General features: G+C 38.8%; 1 protein-coding gene across 2 annotated transcripts in view; it reads left to right on the top strand.

Annotated features, from left to right (window-relative positions):
• LOC126251457 (serine-rich adhesin for platelets-like) overlaps nucleotides 1–27,229 on the top strand; it is a 417,638-nt gene that overhangs the window by 334,269 nt on the left and 56,140 nt on the right. For both annotated transcript variants that reach the window (XM_049951888.1, XM_049951887.1), the window contains 2 exons: nucleotides 10,429–10,611; nucleotides 15,646–15,768. In XM_049951888.1, the coding sequence (XP_049807845.1) occupies nucleotides 10,429–10,611; nucleotides 15,646–15,768 (306 nt within the window). The remainder of the gene's footprint in view (nucleotides 1–10,428; nucleotides 10,612–15,645; nucleotides 15,769–27,229) is intronic.

Below are 27,229 nucleotides of genomic sequence, written 5' to 3'. Positions count from 1 at the left end.
GTGTGTGTGTGTGTGTGTGTGTGTAGTGTAGTGTCATGTTTGTTTTGGAGATAATGAGAGAAGGGAGAGGGTGGAGTCCAGTGCTGACTGATAGCCTACTCTTGAAGACCACTTAGGGCACACGAGTTTAAAACCATCACTTCATGACACACTGCAGAGAAGTTTGAAATTTAATCCAGGACATTTGTTGCAAAGACTGGTGGTTAGGGACCACCACGCCCCCCTCCCCTCCTGTCTCCTCTACCATAAAGTCAAAGGGGAAAATGTCAATAGCACACTGCATCCAAGCACTAGCCATGCACGACAGTGCTTAACATTGGTGATCTGATGGGAACTGGTGTATCCATCCCAGCATGGCCATTGACAGAGAGGTAGGTGGAGATGTACAAGGAAAAAGAGAATGGAGAGGTTTAGAAAACAGCGGGATGAAAGAAGGGGTGGGGGAGGGGGGGGGGAGTAGAAAGAGAGAGAGAATGCCCACAAGCAAGCATTCTATCTCTCTTTCCTTCACCAACCCTCTCTCTCCACTTACCACCATCACTCTCCTCTCTTTCCCCACTCCTTTGGCCCCCTTCTCTCTCTCTCTCTCTCTCTCTCTCTCTCTCTCTCTCTCTCTCTCTCTCTCTCTCTCTCTCCCCCCCCCCCCCTCCATACTGTTTACTACCCCTCTCCCGTTTGGATGACCATCCCACACGAATGTTCCTTATGATTCTTCCCTCATCTCTGTCAACTGTGGAGATCACCATTCTCTCTGTTCATTACACTGCACAGTTCTTTCAGAGAGAGAGAAAAAAATACAAGAATATAAGGTTCTGGATAGACTGACATACCAAAAGGCCAAAAAAGAAGGAGCATCTGCATCCTGCATAAATCACAATGTTGTACGCTGCACTTATTATGGCATTGCCCTCTCTGCCAACAGTATTCTCCTCCATTACACATCCTAGAGCAAGCCTTCAGGTCTGATCGACTGTGCCTTCTCCCATGGTGGTTGGGGATTCTTTCTTGCTGCTTCCCCCGCACCCACTTTGGGAGCAACAACTCCTCACCCTTGGGGACTCCGATCCCCATCCCCCAGGTGGAGACTCGTCACCCTTGTCTGGCATCTCGCGTCAGGAAAGGGTCCTTCAGGACACTCCCCTCTGAGGTTTTTGCTGGTCTGCAACAGCGAGTCACTGAAGGAACCACAGTCCGCTGGTTGTAGGGCTTCACAATCTTCTTCAGTCCCAGAAACTAATTCAGCAAAGTCCTCCTGGTTATCCAAACCCCCTAAAGAAAAGAAAGACAAAAATAAGTGCTCCAAGATGAAGGAAATTCTGATGGCCCCAAGGCCACGGATTCCACACATTGTCTTTCTGCGGCCATGGCAATGATCGCAGTGGCCCCTGAGGCTCCAGATCACACCACGCAATGTGTCTCAGGTGACCCTGGAACATAACCTGCATCCTTGGTCCTTTCACACCCACACAGTTTACCGACAGCATGATTCTCCAGTGGAATTGTAGTTATTTTTTCCACCACCTGTCTGAGCTACAAAATCTCTTAAGATCCTCCCCTGCTTTTCGCATTGCCCTTAGGAAACTTAGTTTCCAACATTGCGGACTGCTGCCACTCATGGCTACCGGGGATATTTTAAGAATTGTGCTGGCAATGATAGGGTGTCCGGTGGAGTTTGCACATATGTACAAATTCTGTATATAGCAAACTTGTGCCTCTTCATGCAGCTTTGGAGGCCGTGGCTGTTCAGGTAATGGCATAAAGTATATCTCACTCTCGATGGTGGAGTTCCTTAGAACATACTGTCTGCATTGGTTTCTCAGCTCCACCTACTCTTCCTAATTGTGGGTGACTTCAGTGCCCATAGCCCTATGTGGAGTGGAGTCACAATCACTGGCTATGGTAAAGATATTGAAAACTTACTGGCAAATTTCGACGTCTGTCTCTTGAATGATGGTGCTGCGACTCGCTTCATTATGGTACATGGAACTGAATAGGCCATTGATCTTCCTATCTGCAGTCGTGGTCCCCTCCCATCCATCCATTGGAGGGTCAACAATGACTTGTGTGGTAGTGACCACTTTCAATATTCCTGTCTCCCCCTTGGCATCACTCTTGTGGACCCACCATGCCGATGGGCTCTCCACAATGCTGAATGGGATGCTTTCACCTCCACTGTTGTTCTGAGCTTCCCTGTAAATTGAGGCACTGAAGCATTCTGTCCAGAATCCAACAGCAGCCATTGTATCAACAGCCAACTTAGCGATCCCCTATTCTTCGGGATGCCCCCCATCGAACGGGATGGAACTCGGAAATTGATGAGGCTGGACGGATTTTCAAGTGCCATAAGTGGCATCCATTGATTGAGCATCTTCTTGCCTTTAAAAGCTCCATGCCCACATCCACCACTTAATAAAATGAAGGAAGAATGCTGGGAACAGTGCATTTCAACCATTGGATGTACGCTTCCTTTGCAGGTTTGGGTGAAGAACAGGTGCCTCTATGCATACCACATCCACAAAAAATACTCAGTCACCTGTCAGTGGATTGTCAATGTCATCTCCTTACCATCTGTAACTGTACCTGGAGCAAGGGAGAACTCCCATTTCAGTGGTGGGAAATCATCATCATCCCGCTACTGAAACCGGGTAAGCATCCCCTAGAGATGGTCAGCTATTGCCAAATTAGTCTCATGTTCTCTGTAAGTTTCTCAGATGCATGGTGAGCCAGCACCTGTGTTGCCTCCTTAAGTCTCGGGGCCTTCTGGGTCCATCTCAAGATGTTTCTCGCCAAGGTTGTTCCATTGCTAACAATTTGGTTTGTCTGGGGTCAACCATCTGGACACCTTGTGACCATGGTTAATACCTTATTGCTTCTTTGACCTACAAATTCACATGTTGATATCACATCTTCACTACATTATATGAGTAGGGTCTCCATGGCCCACTTCCAATTTTTTTCCAGAATTTCTTGTCACACCATACTTTCCATGTTGGAGTTGATGCTTCTTACAGTAACCATCTCCCCCCCCCCCCCCTCGCTCCCCATATCCAAGAGAATGGTGTCCCGCAGGGCTCTGTACTAAGTGTCCCTCTCTTATTTGTAGCCATCAGTCATCTAGAAACAGCTGTAGGGTCTTTAGTATCACTCTCCTTGTATGCCAACGATTTTTTGCTCCTCTAGTGTTGCTGAACACCTGCAGCAGGACACCATTCCAAAGGTGCAGTCATGGGCCCTCACCTATAGCTTTTAGTTTCCTGCCATCAAGACTCTTGTAATGCACTTCTGTTTCCATCGTTCTGTTCATCCACAACCAGAACTTTACCTCAATGAGCAATTACTCAGTGTGGTAGAGACTTATTGCTTTTTGGAACTGGTCTGCAATGCCCAGCTGATGTGGCTTCTCCATCATCGCCAACTTAAGCAAAGGTTCTGGCTACAACTTAATACACTTGGCTGCCTCAGTAAAACCAGCTGGGATGCAGACCACACTACAGATACATTCATAAACAACAAAGAACTTATGATCACCAAAGAAATTAATTGCTAATACTAAATATACAAATTAATACTTTCACAATTGTAAACACTAAAATAAATTTATGTCTGGAACATTGATTTATAGTGAGTTACAATTTAACAAAATTTTATTGGGTAATCAGTCAGTATCAAGGAAGTAGTGTTACTGAAATTGGCTCATTCAGCAGGTGTTCAGGAACTTTTGGATATATACATTGTTATACCTGACAGTGTTCCAATCTCACAGTTCAAGTAAGTAAAGCCTCACCCTTGTTTCCAGAAAAGAAAATATATTGTTGTGATTGAGAGAAAACAATATCTTAGTGACAGAAGACATGACCAAGCAAGAAATGCTACTTGACACAAATGTACATAAGTTTGTGTACACTGTTGACCAAATTTTAAAAGTATAGGCAGTTTTTGTTGTATGGGTACCTCAGTACCACTGCACTCTGAATCCAATCAAACTGATATACAGTTGCATAAAAGAAGTGACTGTAAAAGGCTAAGTAAAAGCATATGTGTATTTAAAAATAGAGAAAAGGAACAATCTTAGTGCTAATGCTTCAATGCAATGGAAACTTGAAAAAATCGGGACACGAGTTGGGACTGACAGAGGAACATTTATTACTTATAACCATAACAGTACTTTGTGTACTTTTCAAAGCTCAAAGGTTTTAATATGTAAAATAACACCCAGTGTGCAAACTAATAGTAGGCCACAGAGTGATGTCTATAAACAAATGGTATTGAGTGTCACATTTGAGGAAAAGTGTAGTTGCTGTCACCAGTAGTGTCATAGCTCAGTAAGGAACTTGAAACTTTCAGCACAGGTCAGGAACTATCGCTCAAGTTTAAAAGGATAGTTGATCATGCACTGGGTAGATATGTACCCAGTAAAACAGTTCATAATGGGAGGGAACCTCCATAATATGCAGCCGCTCCAAAGAAACTTCTAAAGAAACAGAAATTACTGTAAAATAGGTGTAAAACAAAGCATAGGGCTGTAGATAGATAGAGAGAGGCCGAATGAAATGTGTTTGACTGTCTTTAGAGCAATACATGATGTACTCAATGACAAATATAGCAGAATATTGTCAAATGACATTTCACAAAATCCAAAAAATTCTGATCATGTATAAAAGCTGCTAATGGCACCAAAGTTAGTGTCCAGTCCCTAGTGAATGAGACAGAAACTGAAATTGAGGGTAGCAAAACAAAAGCTGAAATGCTTAACTCTGTTTTAAAATGTTCCTTTACTAAGGAAAACCAAGGAGAATTGCCCCAATTTAATCCTCGTACAATGGGAAAGGTGAATGAAATAACTATTAGTGTCAGTGGTGTTAAGAAACACTTGAAATTGTAAAAACTGAACAAAGCTCCAGGCCCCAATGGTATCCATGTCAGATTCTATACTGAATTTGTAACTGAGTTAGTCCCTCTTCTAACTATAATCTATCGTAGATCCCTTGAACAAAAAACCGTGCCCAGTTCTTCAAAAAAGCCACAGGTCACACCTGTCTACAGAAGGGCTATAGAAGTGATCCACAAAACTACAGTCCAATATCCTAGACATCAATTTGTTGTAGAGTCTTAGAACATATTCTGAGCTCAAACGTCATGAGGTATATTGAGCAGAATGATCTTCTCAATGCCAACCGGCGTGGATTTCAAAAACACCAATCACGTGAAAACCAACTCGCACTATTCTCACATGATGTACTGAAAGCTTTGGATCGAGGCTACCAGGTAGATGCAGTGTTTCTTGATTTTTGAAAAGCATTTGACTCTGTACCATGCTTATGATTATTCTCAAAAGTGTGATCATATGGGGTATCAAGTGAAATTTGTGACTGAATTGGGGACTTTTCAGCACGGAGGACACAACATGTTATCTGGGATGGAGAGGTATCGTTGATGTAGAAGTAACTTTGGGTGTGCTTCAGGGAAGTATGTTGGAACTTTTGCTGTTCATTTTGTATATTAATGACCTTGCAGACAATATTAGTAGTAAAAACAAACATTTTGCAGATGGTGCAGTTAGCTATAATAAATTACTATCTGAGAGAGCTGCATGAATATCACTGTTCTACAAAAAAAACTTTTTTTCTATTTCTGATAAAAAATATTGTGATCCTAGTTGTATTTTGAGTGCTGAATTGAAAACTGTTTTTGGTTTTTTTCTGTCAGGGATAGTTTATGAGTAATCGCAATTTTATTTCTCTTTTCAGTTCCTGATATAGTGCAGCAAATGTGAGGTGAAATTCGACAAACAAATGCACATCTTTATGATGTTATAAGTTCATCACATTAATGGAGGGTGGGATCTAACATATAACACAGTAACCTTTGTGTATACACATTAAAGCATTTATTTGACATGAGAAATTACAGAAAATTGACAAACAATGAGCCACTGCATTGTAATGCACATCACTTTTTTCTCTTGTATTGTGAATCTTTCTTCTCTCGAATGATATTCCAGCAATAATCTGCTAACATAGAAGGTACCCACTTCCCTTCATAGCGCCTTTCTATGGTAGAAATGTCTTTATGGAATCTTTCCCCATGTTCATCCGATACGTCACTACAACTCTCTGTGAAGTAGTCCAGATGAGAGTCCATCATATGTACCTTCAAAGACATATTGCACCCCAAATTCTGATATGCTTTGATCATATCCTTCACCATTGCTTTGTAGTTAGTAGCTCTTCTTCTTCCAAGGAAGTTTTCCGACACCATCTTGAAACAGTCCCATACGGTGTTTTCTTTATCAGTTAAACATGCTTCAAAATTTGCATCTTTCTGCAGCTCCCTGATTTGTGGGCCCACACATACATCTTCCTTTATTTTTGCAGCTGAAAGATGGGGGAATTTGGTAGCTAGATATGCAAACCCACAGCCTGTTGGATCCATGGCCTTCACGAATTGTTTCATCAGGCGAAGTTTGATGTGAAGTGGTGGAAGTAGTATATATTCAGGAGCTACCAGACTTTCACGTTGTACATTCTTTTCACCAACTGTCCATCTTCGCCTAGGCCATTTCATTTTCACGTAGTCAGAATTTCGGTCTCGACTATCTCACTCGCAAAGAAAACAGGCATACTTTGTGTAGCCTTGTTGCATTCCCAGTACCATAGCAATTACCTTGAAATCTGCACATATTTTCCATTTGTGTTCATTGTATTTTAATGAATTTAGCTCCTTTGTACGAATTCGTAATTCTCTTTTGTCAAACTAGCGTAAGCTACTGGAACAGAGGGTATTTTATTTCCGTTGTGGAGCAAAACACCCTTCAGACTTGTTTTCGGTGCATCTATGAAAAGTCTCCACTCCTGTGAAATATAAGTGAAGTTCAGCACTTTCATCAGGCCAGCAACGTCTTTGCAAAATGTCAGTGCTTCGTCAGTTGAAAAATAAGAAATAAAGGCATGTTTTCTGTGCCTGAACACTCTGATTTTGGTACTTTGGTGCAGTAGATTATACTCTTGTAATCTTGAACCAAGCAGCTGCGCCTTTTGTTTACTTAGTCCTAGATCACATACTAAATCATTTAAATCTGCCTGTGTTAACAAATGTGGCGATGACTCACTTGTGCAGTGATATAAAGAATCATCATCTGTGATTTCTTCAGTACTACTTATTTCACTGTCACTCGGAATTTGACCTCGGGCTCTTGAAGGTACTGGAAGGTTGTCGGAGTGCTGCACTGGCATTCTGGCTGAAGGCAGATCTGGGTAAACAATGTGCCTCTTCGACTTTTTGTTTGTAAAACCCTGAATTTTTGTTAGACAGAAATAACAATCAGTAACATGGTCCTTAGGCTCCCTCCACACCTTGGGAACAGCAAACAACGCCACATTCTCTTTACCTTTCCACCACTGAATTAGTTTGCAGTAACATGTAGCACAACAGAAATGTGGTGCCCATTCTTTATCGAGGTCTCCTACCTCTACTCCAAAGTAATGTTTGTATGCTTTTTTATGATTGAAGAAATTTTCTTTCTGTTTCTGGCAAAAGTGAACTTCCCACAGATGTAGCAGAAGTAGTCCGGCTTATATCAACATCCACGACGACGTGGCATTTGTGCAAATTTAAAAATACCACTCTGGTAATACACCTGTATTAAATTAATTGTAGGGAACTAGAGGAACGCTGATGTTTAAAAACAAGCAGTCGTTTTACCTTCAGCACCAGGCTCAATCAGTTTACACACAGGAACTAAAAGATTCAACAGTGCTTGGAAATATGACACACAGTTACTTGTCAGCCAAAACACCCACTCGTTAAGACTGACACAAATTGCGGCTAACACCACTGTTGTAAACTCGATGCACCTGCCCCTAGGAGGCGTTAAGCTTTACTGCCGAGGCAGCGACCGGCTGTCGCCGTTCGAGTTAATGAGATGTTTCAGGTGGTCTTAATGACATAGGTGTGGCGGGGGATAACCTAATGATGTCTGATTCTTCCCACCTGCTGTTGCACAAGAAATTATCACGTTCTATCACTATTGGATACGGCAACATACCCGTATTTCTCTACAACGTCTCTGTGTATGCCTTAAATTGTGTATATACATATATATACATATTACATAAAAAGTATCCCTGACAACGATATTTTGTTTACATATTTGAATTTCCCATGGTAAAATGGTCTAGAAACACAAACTTTAATATCAGAAATAGAACCCATGTCGAACAGTGTATTCAGTCAGATCTTGTAAAGATTTCAACATGGTGCAGAGACTGACAGTTTGCTCTAAATGTTCAGAAATGCAAAGTTTTGAACTTCAAAAAGTGAAAAAACATAGTATCCTATGACTATAATATCAGTTAGTCTCTGTTGGAATCGGTCATCTCATACAAATACCTGGGTGTAACACTTTTTAGGGATATGAAATGGAATGATCACATAGGTTCAGTCATGGGTAAAGCAGATGGCAGACTTCCGGTTTATTGGAGAATACTGGGGAAATGCGATCAGTTTACAAAAGAGATTACTTTCAAATCAGCTGTGCCACTGGGTTCTAAAATATTGCTCAAGTACCAGATAGGACTAACAGGGGATATTAACATATACAGAGAAGGGCAACCTGAATGGTCACAGGTTTGTTTAATCTGGGGGAGAATGTCACAGAGATGCTGAAGTAACTGAACTGGCAGACTCTTGAAGACAGACATAAACTATCATGAGAAAGTCTATTAACAAAGTTTCAAGAACCAGCTTTGAATGTTTACTCTAGGAATATACTAAATCCCTATACATCACTCACATGCAGATTCTGAGGTTAAGATTGGAATAATTAATGCACACACAGAGATATTCAAACAATCATTCTTCCTGTGCTTTATAGGTGAATGGAACAGGAAGAAACACTAATAACAGGTACAGTGGGTCATACCCTCTGACCTACACCTTGCAGTGGTTTGCATAGTATAGATATATTCCAGTATCAAACATTTTAGTTGGATTACATGTACAGGTTACTTCAACATTGGCCTTTATAATGAGAAATGAAGCTCTTTTTTTATGGAAAATTCATGGATTCAGTGAATTTTGGATCTACCAGAACCATCAACTGATTTTTTTTTAACTGAGTGTATTTATTCCAATCAATGTGAATAATTGTTACAAATTACTGGAACACAAATCTGTTTCTGTCATGCTTTCTATAATGAATTGAACTTCACATAGTAACAATGATAAACAACATGGTTGTGTCCCCCCCCCCCCCCCCCCCCAGGATCTTTATTTTGGAGTTGATTTGATTTTATTTGGCTCTGTGAATTATGTTATTTACAAGAGTTGTATATGTAATTTCAAACAAATCAAGCATTGCAGTAATACTGCATGTTTTTTCTATATGTGAAATTTTACATACAGATGCAGATTTGGTTATGTGCTGTGGACAGTTGGTAGAATTTATATTGTCAACAATATTGGTACAAGGAAAATATTATATGAACAATATTACAAGAGATCCTTTAAATATGGATACTAATTTAATTAATAAAGGTTGTTATTATCTGAAATGTAAGTTTTGCTTAGTAGTAAAGTTAATGTTAAGACTATTTCATAACACTTAAATGTGAGTCATTTTAAACATTTTTGGAAGGTGACTGTCAACATCCATTAAGTAATGTATAAAATGTGTGTTTGAACCATCAGCTGTTTTTATTTTAAACACAAATATCTACAAGTTTTGGTACTGAGTACTGCTCTGTAGACATTTAGTATTCGTATGTTTGCTTTTAAAATCATTTGTCATGTATTTACATTCATGGCATGCACTGCACATTATAAGTAATGAAAATGCAATGTGGTGGCTTAAAACATTGCAATGCTCATCCATGAAGATGGTCCAAGACTGAAACTGGTAGATATTTGGGTTTAAAATAAAAACAGCTGGTGGTTCAAAGAAGCATTTTATACATTAAGTCATTTTATTGAAACATGTGTAGTATTAAGTTTTTTTTCTTGTAAACTGTTTGTGTTAATAAATCTTCAAGTTGGTGCATGCAAGAAATGCATATGGCAAAGATTCAGCATTCCTTATATAGAAATCTTCGTATGGTTTGAAGTGATTTCTGTGTTGTGCAAAGCTCAGGTGTTTAAAATGCAACACAACATTAAATCATGTAATTATTTTGGTATTCACCATTGTTCCTCCATCCAGCAAAACATTTTTCAGTAGAGTTGCTGCAACAGAGTTTTTTTATTACAATAATAATACCAGTGCCTTGATTTATTATTTTACAAATGTTGTTGTTGCCACTTTATGCAAGATTTTGTCCTCAGACTATCAAGTTCTCTTGATTTCATGATGTAAAATTCACTGTTATACTAAGATGAACAGCCAGAACATTTCATTGTCTATAGGTAATAAACTGAAGTCTTTTCCTAATGCAGGGAACTGAGCTTACATCAAAGAGATGTGCTGGGAGAGAATTGCATCAGCAGCAGCATCAGGATGTAACAACAGTCATTGTTGAAGTCCATCAAAGTGAAACACCTGATGAAGATACAGAGCAAGTGCCCATATGCCCACCACCACCTGCCCCACCAGTAGCACCACTGTTGCTAAGTGACACGGTAAGCTTTTTAAGCTATGTCTCTTGACAGTTACTTATGTGAAAGACCGTGTTTTGTGCTGAGCTGTGGGAATTAAAAAGTCACTGCATAATGCTTAGAATAGATTTTTAATCAAACACATGAAGCAAAATGGAGAAGTGTACAAATGTTCAGAATTGCCAGGAATAAGAATCATGGTGAGAACTGTCAGTGTTATTGACATTTGGATGTTGGAATACAACCTTCATGAATTATGCTGGCCATTCTTGGAAATGCAGTGATTGCCACTAACACCATACAATACTGAAAGGAGAGTAGCTACTTGTGAAACTTTGAGCTGATTTGGGAACAGCACAAGAACAGATAGCACAGTTGCAGTTTGCAGTAGTAATATTAGAGGTAAATTAGAAGTCAGGATTTAAAAAAAGCCTTGAAATTAGTGAAAAGATTTAGGAGATGTTGCAAGTCTGATACATTCAGTCAAGCTATCTTCAATAGTTTCAGTACGTTGAAGGCCAGCAACAAAAGCATACAAACAACCCATCAGTTTCAGATTTTGTTCAACAGTAAAGGCCATTATAATCAAGCTAAGGCTAGACAGAAAGGTGTTCAGAATACCAAGAAGGCCTTATTGTTGGGTAGTAGTCACAGAAGGGAGCTGTTAGGACTGGTGCAGAGTAATTTGGGAGAATATTATCAGATAACTAGCATTTTGGAGTCAAGTACAGAGCTCAGGATGTAGGAAACAAAAATTATTACATACTAATTGGTGGTGCAAGCACCAGTTTGGACTGTAACTTCAGTTATACAATTGAGGATGACATCAGACATGATATTGAGAATACTTCTCTCACTAATGTGAAGATCATGTCAATTTATGAGTGGTATGATAAGCCTTGAATGTACAGTTGTGAAACATTTTAATTCAGAGCTTCAAAAATAGCTCTGGAATGATGGTGTGACTGATGCAAGACAGTTGTAGTACACACAGCATAGATTGCATCTAAATGCTTGTGATAAGAGGTTATTAAGGTGACTAATTATCAAGTGTGTCCAGTCTGACCAATCCAGTATCCATCCCATTTAAGTGCTTTCCAATTATTTTTCCTAGGCATTTTTAAGGGAAATTAGCCCACAAAATATAACTGCAAAGTAAATATAGTTATTATTCCAAACAGCTATTAGCACAGTGCCATACTGCAGCAAGGACAGTGTCACGTATATTAAAGAACACTTGTTAAGTACCTTCCTTCAAAATCTCAGAATCCCCATCAGTAAGAAGGATGCTTCCTAATATCCATAGAAAAGGGAAAGGCAGTTGTGTTGTGGTTTTTGGAAAATTATATGCAATTCAGTGCAATTGACAGGGTGTACACACCTCAGAAAATCTGGGCGAAACCCAGTAATCTTTTCATCTGGGATAAAACTGGGAAAAACCCTGGAATTTTTTAAAATTCTGGAAATTTTTCATAGTTTTAGTTTCAAATTAAATTTTTGTAGTTTCGAATGGTAAGAACTGATACTCCAATAAAGAATTTTACTTTAGCCCACTACTGCAGAACAGTTTTGATGAACATGCCATCATAATTGTTCACATTTTCTAACAGACCATTGGAAAATTTTGTGAATAGTGGTTTGAAAAACATTACTTTCAAAGTAAATTCCCTTTTACACAAGATGAATTGTGTTGCCCTTCTGAATGTGTGATGAATTTCTTAAATACAGAGCATTTGACTCTCATTCAAAATGTAACACTTTGAAGACCAGCCACATAGAAAAATTTAGGGCCCAGAATGCCAGACATTTACATCATCATTCAAAATTTTATTGGCATATTTGTGTTTGATGTATCTTAAAGGGTAACACAACCAAAAAAGACCAATATTGTATGTGAAAGCTTTGCTTTTCTTGTAACCATACTATATGTGCATTAATTCAAACTATGAACTTTTCCTGTTTGCATGTTTGCACAACTTAACAGTGATGTTGGTATTGGCTGACTACATCACTTGTCCAATGCTCTGAATATCTGCTGTTATTTGCTGCTGAGGTAACATGACGTGAGCTATGATTGGCTGACAAATGCATATCGCAAACTTGATTTCACTGCTTCGGAAACTAACGTGCTGTTTTTGGAGGAATTTGTATTTATACTTTTGTAACATGAAAATATGCATCATTAATGTTGCTGTCCATCAATGATCTTTCCAAAATGCATCTTTTTTTTTGCTCAGTTTTGTTTCCTAAAGTGCCATGAAGTTCTACACTGATGTATAAAACATTTACCATTCAAAGGACTGGTAAGTTTTATAGTTCTGAGTCAAGTACACTGTCACTTAACACAGAGAAAGTGTATTTTCAACTGGAAAATGTGTATTTTCAGCCAGAAAAATGTGTATTTTCACCCAAAAAATGTATTTTTAACTGGGAAATACGGAATTTTTTTCCCTGTCTGCATATATCCCCTGAACTGAACAAGTCCCTGGTCCTTCAGGTTACTTGTTATTGCACTGAACAGTTCTTTGGATGCTGTGCCATAATTGTGGCGTAGAAAACACGCCAGCTAGTGCTACTGACAATTTACATGCCTCCATTAGTTTCCGCTTAACTGAAAACTTGTTGTTTGTGGAGACTTTAATGTTGATTTTCTGTTAGACAGTATTGATCAAGGACACCCAGGATTGTTAATTTCCATCTTGACATTACTTGCCACTAAAAATGCATAAATTCACAATGACAGATCATATCACATGTATGAAACTGTAAGTTTGAATGGGGGAACATAGCATGTGAGGCCCAATAAATATTGGTGCTTGGTCTGTTCTTTTTCTTAACCTACATAAATAATCATCCAATGCCTTTAGGACAGTTCAAAAACTGTAATGTTTACTGCTGATACAAGCAAGGTCCAAAGAGCATTGCCAGACACTGCTCAGATGAGAAGGTGTGTGGGTCTAAAATTGGTTCAAAGCAAACAGCTTGAGTCTTAACCTCAAAAAGACTCATATTCTACAGTTTCAAACAAGTACAAAAGGTCTAGAACCAGAAGTACACATTAATGACCATACACTAAATGGAACACTGTGTAAGATGCTTTGAAGTCCATGTGGATAACAGGCTGAAATGAAGTCAGCACATAGTTTAACTAATCAAGAAGTTCAATTCTGTATGTTTTGCTCTTAAGAGTCTTGGTCATTGTGTTGACTAAAGACAAGGTATTGGCTACGCTTACATGTTTTCACTCCCTGCTGTTCTACCTTGTTTTTTCCTGGTACAGTGTAACTAAAGTAAATAAAGTATTTCTTCAGTAGAAGCAAGCAATAAGAATGTTGCACAAAGTAGATAATCACGTAACATGAAGCATTGTCTTCAAGGAAGTGGTATCCTTACACTCACTTCCCAGTAATCCACTCCATAATTTTTGTTGCTAATAATAAATAAAAATCATTTAAGCTGAACTGTGATTTCCACAATCACAATACAAGACAGAAAAACAATGTTCCTGTAGATGTACTTTGGTGCAAATATATTCAGAAAGCACCCATCTACCATCAAGTAAGACTTGGAATCCTTACACTCACTTCTCAGTACATCCATTCCATAATTTTTGTTGCTGATAATAAAAAAAAAAAAACATTTCAGCTGAATTGTGATTTCCACAATCACAATACAAAACACAAAAATAGTGTTCCTGTAGAAGTACTTTGGTGCAAATATATTCAGAAAGCAGAAATATACCATAAAGCAAGACTTTTGGAATCCTTACAAGTTCAAAAGCAAATTAAAGCTTTCCAGGGATTATCTGATTATTTAGCTTCAACAATTGAAAATTTCTGTTAACTATCTACAAGTTGCAATGTTCAGTTTTAAGCTGCTTGAGAAGTAGTAGTGTATTGTGAACAGGTCTGTATTATTACAAATGTAGATAATGATTTTATTTGAAAAACAACATCACAATCAAGTAAATATTAAGCTTCTGATATAAGATAAACAGCAGCTGTTTAATATTACTGAAGAAGCAGTATCTTTTTCTAAGTAGTGGCTTTCCTTCTGATTTTTTAAATTGTGTTTAGCTGGCATAAGCACAAATAGTATTAAGTGCTATATTGATAGTTTATTGTTCATACAGTGTGCAGATAAAATATCTGTGTTTTGCTTGACTTTTGTTTATGTAGACTTTTGCTCTTTCCACATCCTGAAGGTTCTCCTTATTGATGGAATCCACACAACATGATGAATGAATGACTGAATGCACACCTCTTGAAAATCATGCCCCCTTTTTAAAAAATATTTGTCTTCTAACTTAATCAAATGCATGGAAAAATGGTTATTTCCATTCATATTTATTCATTATTATAGATACAGCAGCTCAGCAATATAAAGGAAAATTTATAATCGGGATATTTTCCTTATGTCTCATTTGGTGACTTCTTGATTTGGGTTTCCTTTATTTCATCTACATTACATCATGTAAATGGTAGTATAGATTTTGTGCACAACTCTACAGTACATGATTTTCACCAAGCATTAGATAAGTTTTATTTTGATTAAGAATTTCTGTGCATTCACATTTTTTACCAAACCCTCATTTCTCTGCAAGTAAGTACACTTTCATGTGATCTTATTCTTCCATTTAAAGCAGACCACATCATTCAAATGCTCAAGCTCTGTTAATTAGTGAGAAGGCTGAAACTCCCAAAACTCTGATCCAGACTGCACTGTGGGCATGGGAATTTTTCTAAATCACATCTTTGAGTCATGCTTGGGGCTCAGTGCCCTTCAGACATGGACCATATTCATGTTTGTATATCCTTTCAAATTTATATCATGATAGTAAATTCATTTGGTGAACATTATTGTTAAGTATTTTTGTGTATTTCAAATTATTTCCATTACCTTCATTCTGAACTTGGCTTCATAAATGTGGGGGTAAGGGGGGATGGGGGTGGAATGGATGGGACATCTTGTTCATGGTCTATCCAGTCTTCACTATGATTATAGAGCATTGGCAACAAACTATTGTGAGTATTATTCTACGTTGTTCTAATTTTACAGATCAGGTGTCAGCCGCTTTTAAAGAAGAGCACTTCGAGTAGCTCATGTGCCAGTCTGAGTAGTAATATGAGTGCCACCAGCCTGTCTAGTGCTATTAGTGAAGAACTACAGCGGCGATTACAGGTATTATTACTAGAGTGTATATGCAATTCATGTTATTAAAAAAATTACTAATCATCTAGGAATTTCATAAAGAAATGTTGCCTAAACTAAGAGCAGTGTCAAGATAAATCATATCAGTTCAGTCTCATAATGGAATAGACAGAGATCAGGAGAGAGGTGGGGGAGTGTGCCTTACACTCAAATTATAAAAGAATTTCTGTGATTGGTAGTATATTCTTGATGATACTGAAGGGTATTCATTACTTGAGAGGGTTAAAGAAAAATTGTTTGTACACACATTGTTATGGAAATAGCAGATTATATAGCATAACACACTAATTTGAGTGCTATCATTACTCTACGAGGACAAGACTTTCCGCATATTTACAGACAATGAATGCTTTGATAAGCCCATCAGTGTAAGTGGGAAAAAAAGAGTTAACAAAATATGGTCATGGTATTATGTATTTTTAGATTTACTGAAGCTTTCAGGAAACAGTGGACTAGATAGGTATGGGTGCTAAGTGTCATTATATGCTTCACACTAAAATATCAAAAAAGGTGATCCTCATATGAGCTGGCAATGCTCTCTTCACAAGTTTCAGACTGTAATAATTACAAAACACATTTTTAGGCGTAAATGTAAAAATTCACCAAATAGTGGAGGCACAGAGACAGCAAAAGACACTAAACAAGATTGAAAACTTTGCTAGTTCGAGGGTGAATTGTTTTTTGAGATTGCTTTATGGCTGGTTACATTTTACCAGCTGAATGCACTGTGCATTCAGAAGGATTTGTCTGGAAGTTAGCAAAGTTTCCAGTCTTGTTGAGTGAAGACCTTTTGCCACTGTTTGACCAGGACATGATGGTGTGGAGCCAGTTGTGAAGAAAATAATTTTCTATCTGATTTATGTGCCTTTCCACAACTCAACTCTTTTAGTATTTGGTGAGTTGTTACCTTTACTCCTAACATGTCACATGGCAGGGAGGGCACTTGTTTTCTTTTGTTGACCATTCTTTTCTTGATTCAACAGATTGAAACAGACACCATTTTAATCCTGCAGCCACTATGAATCAAGACAAAAAGGAATTAATGACATTAGTCGCCAGTGCGCATTGATCTAAATCACTGGGGAAAGACAGATACTGCATATATAATTAAGGCAGGGCTTAACAACTGGCCGGTTTTGAGCGCGAGTACTCGCGTCTGCTCAGGCACGTGCTCGCGAGCAGGTGCAAGGTCGCTGAGTAGGTAGGGAGGGGAGGGAGGGGAAATGCGCGCGCACGTTTGAATAGGGCCTATTGAATTCGCGCCGCCTGTGTAACGTTTAAAGTACTACGATCAGCTCTAACAGTCACTTCGCTGGTTAAGAATCATGTCAAGTCGCCGTTGTGTAACTCCAACCATACTTTCGCAGTTTAACCCCCATTGGGAGGAATTGCATCTGTTTACAGAAAAAGATGGTGTTGCAAAATGTTTAGTATGTCACAAAACGCTGAATTCTTTTAGGAAATTTAATTTGCAGCGACATTATATGTCGTACCACGCGAAAGACTACGGAAGTGGAAAATCGTGCACAGGAAGTTATTAAACTTAAAAGGTAGCTATCCAAAGAAGATATGGACGACGAAGAAAAATCAACTGAGGCAGCTCTCAGAGTGAGTTACAAAATTGCTTTGCTTTTAGCAAAATCCCTGCGCCCCTTCACTGATGGCGATTTAATAAAAAAGTGTTTCGTAGTTGCAGCGGAACATTTGTGTCCATCTCAAGTTGAACAGTTTTGGATTGTGCCTTTATCTAACATGACCATTATGCGTCGCATACAGGACATGGCAGACGACGTCCAGAGCCAGCTTGTAAATATCTGTAAAGATTTTATGGCGTTTTCTCTTGCTCTGGACGAAAGTGTTGATATCACTGGAACAGCGCAGCTTGCCATATTTATTAGAGGTGTTAATAGACATCTTCAGGTGAGGGAGGAGCTCCTCGATGTAGTAGCCATGAAGAACACTACAACCGGAGGTGATATTTTAAGTAGTGTTGAAGAAAGTGTTGAAAATATAGAATTGTCGTGGAATTCTTTAGTTTCAGTGTCTACAGACGGTGCACCAGCAATGACAGGGAAAAAAATCAGATTTCGTTGCGCTGTTGAAGGAGAAAGTGCAAAAACTGACCGTGCCGAATGAAATAAGGGGCGTTCACTGTGTGATCCATCGGGAAAACTTATGTGCAAAGAGTATCACTCTAAAAAATGTGATAAGTGTTGTTGTTCGTACAACCAATTATATAAGGAAGCATGGGCTACAACACAAGCAATTTAAAAGCTTTCTTGAGGATGTAGAAAGCCAGTATGGTAGTCTGCCTTATTACAGCGAGGTCCGCTGGCTTAGTCGTGGCGAATTATTAAATCGATTTTTTTGCCTATTAGATTAGATAAATATGTTCATGGAAATAAATAACATGTGTGTTCCTGAATTGAAAAAGCCTTCATGGAAATGTGATCTCGCGTTCTTACCAGATTTAACTAGCCATCTGAATGCTTTGAACATTTCACTACAAGGTAAAGATCTGCTAATTACTCATTTCATAGATCGAATACGAGCTTTTAAAATGAAATTGACACTTTGTGTGAGTCAGCTGGAAACAGGAACTCTAGCTCATTTTCCTAAATTATCATCCATGCAAGATGTTCACAAAGACTGTGAATCTTATTCACATAGTTTAGTTGCCCTTAAGGAAGTCTGCCAGCTCGTGGTCGTGCGGTAGCGTTCTCGCTTCCCACGCCCGGGTTCGATTCCCGGCGGGGTCAGGGATTTTCTCTGCCTCGTGATGCCTGGGTGTTGTGTGATGTCCTTAGGTTAGTTAGGTTTAAGTAGTTCTAAGTTCGGGACTGATGACCACAGATGTTAAGTCCCATAGTGCTCAGAGCCATTTGAACCATTTTGAACCTTAAGGAAGGATTTGATCAACCCTTTCAAGATCTGACAGCACTAGATAGTGATTTTGATCTGTTCTCCTCTCCATATTCAGCGAATATAGAAGAAATTCGTCCTGAGCTGCAACTATAAATTATTGACCTGCAGTGTGACAGAGAATACAGAGACAAATTTCAGAACAAGAAAAACGTTTTGGAATTCTACAGACACTTCCTTCAGGATAGATTTCCTCGTTTGCACAAACTAGCGGCTACAATAATATCAGTGTTCGGTTCCACGTATATTTGTGAACAACTGTTCTCTGCAATGAAATGTAACAAGACGCGCCTGAGAAACGCATTGTCTGATCAAAATTTAAACTGCACGCTGGGCCTACAATGCACGAGAACAATTACTCCAAACATAGACGCAATTGTAAAGGGCAAAAAGTACAAGATAACCGAGAATCCCACACTTCAGTGGCACCTTTTATTGTGTGACAGTTCACAAATTAATACGAATGTAGAGGCATACACTAAGCTAATAAAATTATGTGGCACGTGTAGATTGTCCTTTATTTGTTTCATTTGTCGCAGTAATAATTCGTGAGTGATATCCCTGCAGGTGGCCGCGCATTTACATTGACTGGCGGCAACTATTGTGTGCCCCACGTGACTCTCCCCACTCTCTGCTCTGGTCCGGTAGTGGGGGGTAGCGTGCTCGCGCTGCTCGGTGCTCGCGCCTTGCTGCTCACAGCTGGCCAATGATCACTTCATTGTGGATGCACACCACACTTGAACTCTTACAGGAATTGAAAAAATGCTACATGTAATGAGAAAAATAGGCAAGGGGCATGCTAGGGTAGTCTGTACAGTTGTGATGATCACTGTGTCCAGAGGGCACAGTGGTCGGTGCATGCACTTAGTAAGCAGGAAGCATCTTTGAACCGATGCCCGGTCTGCCAGAAATTTTCAGCTTTCTTCATTGGTTTAAATCAATACCCAATGGCAGCTATTGCCATTTATTCCATTGTTTAGACTGAATATTGCATTTTCATTTTCTTCACTGCAGCTGCCAAAAGCATATCTTGGAATCTGATTGTAAGTTATTGCAACTTCTTACTTGAAAGTTGCGATGGCATGAAAAGTTTGTGGTCCCTCAATACTGTAATACCCTACCCATTACCAGAAAAATCAAGCAATTCTTGCACAGCTGTAACTCTAGCATGGAAAAATGAATATTCAACATTGTAACTGTTGATGCAACTTCAGTGCATAAATTTGATCAAGAAACTGAGCAGTAGTATACACCTGAATTGTCATTGCTGATGAAGCCAAAAGCTATAATTGTGAGAGTCTTTTTGTTGTGTCTATCTGTGACTCAACATCTCTGCGATATGGTGAGTAGCAACTTTCCTTCTCATAACATTGTTACATTCCATCCTGGATTTTCCATTGTTTGATATCTTATAACTGGATGTACCTCACCTACAGTTAAGAACAAAGACATTTAACATTGCTTGAATTTAGCAACTACTGTTAGAAACTGTGTTAATACAGGTAAGAGCATCATTTTCACTAAAAATATTTATATGCTGTAGATATAGTTACCAAAAATAAACAATTTTAATGTATTACTGGTAGGAATTTTGGACACAGTTGTTTTGTGGGAGAAATTTATCATGACATTGTTGTGGTGGCACCAGAGCAGTGGAACTGTGGGTTCACCAACTGGCCCACACTAGAGTGTAATTTGTGGCAGTGGCATCACAACTTGGGGACTAAAGTAAAACATAGTAAATACCCTCTGCAGTCATTCATAATTCATGATAAAATTTGACAAAGACAAGACTCCTTTAACACTGATAGACAGCATTTTTGTCACGTCTTATCACAGTTATGGGACCTGTGATTGAAAATTAAATCAGTTTTTATCCATCAGACTAAAGTTCTTTGACATGCTTTGCTCTGTGTATCATAATCCTTGAAAACATCAAACTTTGGGTATTCTTCTGTGGTTTGGTTTAGTTATACTGCTGATGTTTTCTCTCAAATTGGTTGAATTACGTACAAGGAATTCTCATGTGTGATCCTTGGTTCAGAAAGACACTTCCCGAAAATGACAGAGGTTTAGCAACATTGCCAAATAGTCATGCTGCAATGTGTCAGATTGTGTTGTGTTACGTTATTTGCCACTTGTGACTCTGTATTTAGAGTTATAACAACAATTGTAGTAAGTGACTGTTTGTTATTTTGTTATTCAAAGTTCGTGAACAAACTTGATTTTTATTAATTCAAAAGAAGTGCCATGTACCTCTGTAAGCAGAACAAATTATATTTTTAACATCTGAGGAGAGTTCATTTTGAAACAGAAACTTAATTTTGTAGCAAATGAGAGCTACAAAATTAATTTTGGATGTAAGGTTGGTGACCAAGAGAAGAAATGAGACTTCCACATACACTCTTTGATGAGTGTTAAATTTCTGACAGACTGGTTAGGAAGATCACATCACATGATCATTGCTATTTCAATGATTTGGAGATAAGCAATAAATCTCACTGCAGAGAGTTCTTTCTGTCTGACAGAAATATTTGGAATCATCAGCAAAAACAACACAAAACAGTTGTGCAATAACCAAATTCCCCATCTGCTGTAAGACCTGTCTGTGCACTGTAGTGAAGAATTACTGGTACCAGCACCTCCTGACAACATGACAGTTAGTGAAGATGAATACAGTGATGAACATGCAAAAGACAAAGGACAACATGTGGACAGTGATATGAACAGTGAATCATCTGCTAAATATTTCATGTGTCTAGTGTAAACTCTGCCTCTGAGCTAAAAAGAAACTATAGATATAAATGTTCTTAACAGCTTTGGGATTGTGATTATTAGGTGGAATTAACTGTTAAGTTAAATGTTTAAATAAATTTTGTTTACACATGAGATTTGGAGATCTGACTTTCTGAATGAGGCATCGGAATGATTGCATCACAACTCAGAAAAATGGAGTTGCGCACCTGAGCAGTAAAATGCATCATACATAACTTTTTGTGTCAACCATGCTGTGCAGAATAACTTGTGACCACTGCATCACATAATCAATGCATATCATGACAGGTGCTGACTTACCAGCATCAGACATGATCCTTAGCCCAATTGCTGTGAAACCCCTGGATAATGCAGTACTGTGGTTCACCCAACATAAGAGCCAATTTGTTTTGGCCCACATCAACTTGAACAAAACTAAATACAGTTATGTGGTGACTGCACATAACGAGGAAATGGCTGTGGAACTACAAGACATCCTAGCTTCACTTCAAAGAACTGAAACACACACCTCTATCAAACATTCACTTGAAACACACTTGTCCTAGTTGAAGCTAAGCAATATGAAAAATTGCCCCACACTGCAGAAAACAGTGACTGCATGCCATCTCAACTACTTCATCATCTTCCCATGTTCACAGGCAATGTGATTAACAGTGATATTCTGCAGAATATTTGGTTGTTGCACTTACCTGCAAATGCAAAGAAAATACTCACAGTTTGTGCTGGTGATCTCGATACTCTCACTCGAACTACTGGCTGTGGTTCACCCAACATAAGAGCCAATTTGTTTTGGCCCACATCAACTTGAACAAAACTAAATACAGTTATGTTGTGACTGCACATAACGAGGAAATGGCTGTGGAACTACAAGACATCCTAGCTTCACTTCAAAGAACTGAAACACACACCTCTATCAAACATTCACTTGAAACACACTTGTCCTAGTTGAAGCTAAGCAATATGAAAAATTGCCCCACACTGCAGAAAACAGTGACTGCATGCCATCTCAACTACTTCATCATCTTCCCATGTTCACAGGCAATGTGATTAACAGTGATATTCTGCAGAATATTTGGTTGTTGCACTTACCTGCAAATGCAAAGAAAATACTCACAGTTTGTGCTGGTGATCTCGATACTCTCACTCGAACTACTGGCTGAATATTCAAGATGTATCCATCAATGGCATGACAACTGTCTCCAGCAAGACAGAAACTTCTCTGAAAGCATAAGTAGGTTGTAAGTAATTTGTGGCTTCACAGATGCAGCACCCTACATGTGTGTCACAATGGCAACATTCTTCCAGCAGAAACAAGTGTTTGTGCCCACCAGGGAGAATATTTGTTGGTATTACAAAAAAATTGGAGCTGAAGCTTGGCTGTGTTGAGCACCCTGTGACAAGGGAAAAGCCACTGAAACCAGTAACAATGATTACTGATTTCAAACCAGATAGCTGTCAACTCTTCATAACAAACACTACTGAGCTGCAATTTCTCATTGATACTGGTTCTGATCTCTCAGTTTACTCTTATTCTCATCTTCTGTGATGGAATATTGATGGAAATCACCTGTGTACTCAAATGGATCTTCCATAAAGACTTATGGCTACACGAGCTTACACCTAAATTTCAATATTTCACAAGAATTTGTATGGAGATCATTTGCCAATGTGCTGTAGCCGGCTATTGGATAGGTCCTCTTATTTTTTTTATATTCTCCTCCGAAATCTTTGCAATCAATGCCTACTGGATTATATAATATGTGCCTCTAGATTAGATTAGATTAGATTTACTTTCATTCCAATTGATCCGTAGTGAGGAGGTCCTCCAGGATGTGGAACATGCCAGAAGAACAACAATACATGACCAATATTTACAACTAAAACAAATAAGCTAATGTACCATTCCACAGGTCCCAAGTGGAATGATCGTCATTTTTTAATGAAATGCCATGCCAACTGTGTTGGTATCAAAGTGGTTCACCATACAACAGCATGCTACACCATTTCCCTGAAATCACCTGTCAATCACCTAGCCAGCACCGGTAAGACACTCAGTGGTGCATAACATTGTCATTATGCCAGGACCACCAGTTCATGCATGGCCTCATTGTCTGTATCCAAAGAAACTAAAGACTGCAAAGCAAGAGTTCTCTTTATGTTAGCACAAGGGATCTATCATCCTTCAAATAGTAACTGGGCCTCTCCATTCTGTATAATTCCTAAGAAGAACAATAGATGGCAGCCTTTTCATGACTATTGTCAGCTTAACTTCACAACAACATCTGATTGTTTTCCCATGCCTCACATGAAAGACTTTGCTAAGCACGTCCATTTTGAGAATGTTTTCTTTATGATTGGCCTCGTCCTTGCTTTTATCATACACCAGTTGCACTGGAAGATAAACCTGAAACTGCTGTTTGCTCCATTTGGACTTAACAAATTGGTGCGAATGCAATTTGAGCTATGCAGTGCTGCTCAGACTTCAGCACTCCATGGATGAAGTAACTAGAACTTCAGAGTGTTTTATGTCTAAATTGAAGACCTGCCTGTAATGTTGTCTAGTGAGGCAGAGCATCTAACCCATTCACAAGACCACAAGAACATGGTTTAGTGATTAACCAACAGAAGTATGTCTTCAGAGTGACAGAAGTAAAATTTTTAGGGTACCCCATCAATGCACAATGAATTCTGACACCTCAAGACTGAGTGAAAGCTATTTCTCAGTTTCCCCAGCCCACTACAATAGAGAAAAGTACATCATGTCTTGGACTTGACAAACTTCTATTGATGTTTTGTACAGTCATGCACTGTTGGCAGCACATCTCTATGGAAATGGAAATGGAAATGAGCATTTGGAATCATTGGCTGGGAGGCCTCTTACGGGGCAGGTCTGGCCACCTTGATGGCCTCATTACATTCAACGCCACATTGGGTGACTTGCATGCCAGTAGGGGATGAAATGATGGTGAAGACAACACAACACCTAGTCCCTGAGTGAAGAAAATCTCCGATCTAGCCGGGAATCGAATTCGGGCCCATAGGACGGCAATCCATCACGCTGACCACTCAGATATTGGGGCGGACAGCACATCTCTATGAAATGCTAAAAGTTTCATCTAAAACTGAAGACATGCTTCAGTGGACTAATGAAAAGAAAGCTCCCTTAACTAGAGTAAAAGCTGCTACTGCAGAGGCTGCATCATTAGCTTGTCGTCTCTGTTATTATAGAAACATCATCAACTGCTATTGGAGCTGTATCGCAACAATGTGTGCAAAATGACTGGCAACCACTAACTGTTGCTTCACAAGAAATTGGTCAGTGTATGGCTGCAAGTTCTATGTGGCATATGCCTTAATCAAAAAGTTTAGTGCTTCATACAGACTATAAGTCACTTGTGTTCACTTTCCACTGAAAGCAAGACAAGGAACCCCCTCCCCAGTTAAGGCATCTGACCATCATTGTGCAGTTTGCTGTGGATATTCAGCATGTTGATGGTGCACTGTCTCACATAGACACCATTGGAAATGAACTTGACTTTCTAGCACTTGCCAATACCCAGGAAGGAGACAGAAAATTGAGGGAATTCCATGAAGCATCATCAGGCTTACAACTCTGATGCATCCAAATACTGAGCTCAAACATAGCATTGTACTGTGACGAATCAATTCCACAAGTGTGACTGTTTTTTAGGGTAGATTTTCCCAACCAAGAAATTTCGTCTCTTCATTAGTCTCTCTCATATGGGAGTAAGGGCTATTGTATAGTGGTGAAGAAGGTATTCACTTGTCCAAACATTGAGAAGGATTGAAGGCATTTTTCACCAGTGCAATGCTTGTCAGTGCAACAAAGTAACTTGGCATATAACAACTCTGCTTGGCATCTTCACCCCACAGAGTCAACATATTAAACATGTCCACATCAACATCATCAAACATTTGCCACTGTCATAAGAATATAAGTACTTATTGACAGCAATTGTCCATTTCTCTCATTGGCCTGCAGTCTATCCTATGAAAGACTCAATAGTAGCAACTGTAACCATGCCTGTCTTCCATTAGTGGCTTCCGTGCTCTGGAATTTTTCTTCGTGTCACTATCAATCAGGGCAAGCAGTTTGAGTCATATCCCTTTAAAGCAATCACAATAGTGCTCAATATTAACTGCATTAGGACCTGTCTATATCATTCCAACATTAGTGGTCTTGTGGAATTAGTCCTCACTCAGATGACACATCACAGGGCATCAGAGTGACAACCTACCTGTTATTCTAGGAGACCTCTGAACAGCCTTCAAAGAAGATCTCAAAGAAACAACAACTACCTTATTGTATGGTCAGACAGTTTGATTGCTAGGAGAGTTCTTTACCTATACATCAAACAGCATCACTGAAGCATTGTCATGTGTTGCACAATATCTTCACTCAATCTGCACAATGTCTTCACTCACAGATCCACAAAATCCTTCCTGCAGTTTCCAAAGAATGTTCTACCCTGTGATAATTCATTTTCTGTGACTTAAAAATGTGCAAACAAGTTTTCATCTGACACTATGCTATTCAAATGACTCTCCAACCACCATACAGTGGCCCACACATGGTATTGGCATGCCACAACATAACATTAAGCGTTGATACCAATGACTCTTCTTCACAATATCCATTGAAAAACTGCAGCTAGCTTTTAACTTGACTAAAACCAAGATGCTACATATGTATAGTTCTGTGAGGACACAAGACACATCTAGTCTTCCACTGTCCGCAAGTCACAACTAGTTTTGGCCACCGCGTACGCTTCAACCCCAAATACCATTGACATGTGGGATATGAACAGTTAATCATCTGCTTAACATCTCATGTGAGAAGTGTAAACTCTTTGATTCTCTGCACTACCTCTGAGCTAAATACAAAGTATAGATAAAGATGTTCTTAGCACTCTTCCAATTACAATTAATCATTGTAATAAGTTGTTATGCTGTGTGCTTGAATAAATACTGTTTACACATGACAAATATATGCATACTAACTTAAAATTTCAAGATCTTTGCTGTCCACAGAGACAGGTAGGCTCACAGCTAAAGGGCAAAAATTGCATGCTAAGAATGAATGAAATGTGACGGTAGATGAAGAAAGGAAAGGAGATGGACTCATTGAATGTTTTAGCAGCTTCAACCGCAGTGCAGCATGGCATACTTCTACTGTATAAAACATATTTATTCTATGTTACAAGTAAATATGATTTTGCTTTCAGATTAAAAAATAATTTTAGGCCTCAGACCAGAAATGCTAGTGACAAACTGAATGATGATGACCTGTTCAGAAAAAATGGCAAGGCATTAATTTAGAAAAATACCAGCGTTAAGGATCTATGTTCACATCACTGGTTCATCTAGATGGGAAACAGTTTTATATTTACTTTAGAATGGTCTGTGGTTGTTTTACTTTGATCTAAAATCTCATTAACTGTATTGGGAAATAGCGTATGAACTATCATGAATCAATATCTCACATAGTATCACTGACCATTGCTTATGTCACCCTAAATTTAATTCCATATAGTCACTGGTTAATTTTATCCAACATAAATGACATCAGTAAAGGAAAACATACATTTTCCTTTCTTTTCAATAGAACTAAAAGAATGAACCACTTTTTCCTTTCAGAATAAAAAATGCACATTTTGGACATTATTAAACCTGTCTATACTCACTCTTTCTTTAAACTGATGTTAACATATTG

Source organism: Schistocerca nitens, chromosome 4 (assembly GCF_023898315.1).
Source record: "Schistocerca nitens isolate TAMUIC-IGC-003100 chromosome 4, iqSchNite1.1, whole genome shotgun sequence".
Taxonomy (NCBI): Eukaryota; Metazoa; Arthropoda; class Insecta; order Orthoptera; family Acrididae; genus Schistocerca; species Schistocerca nitens.
Note: the sequence above shows the minus strand (reverse complement) of the source record. Positions and strands in the feature narration are given on the sequence as shown.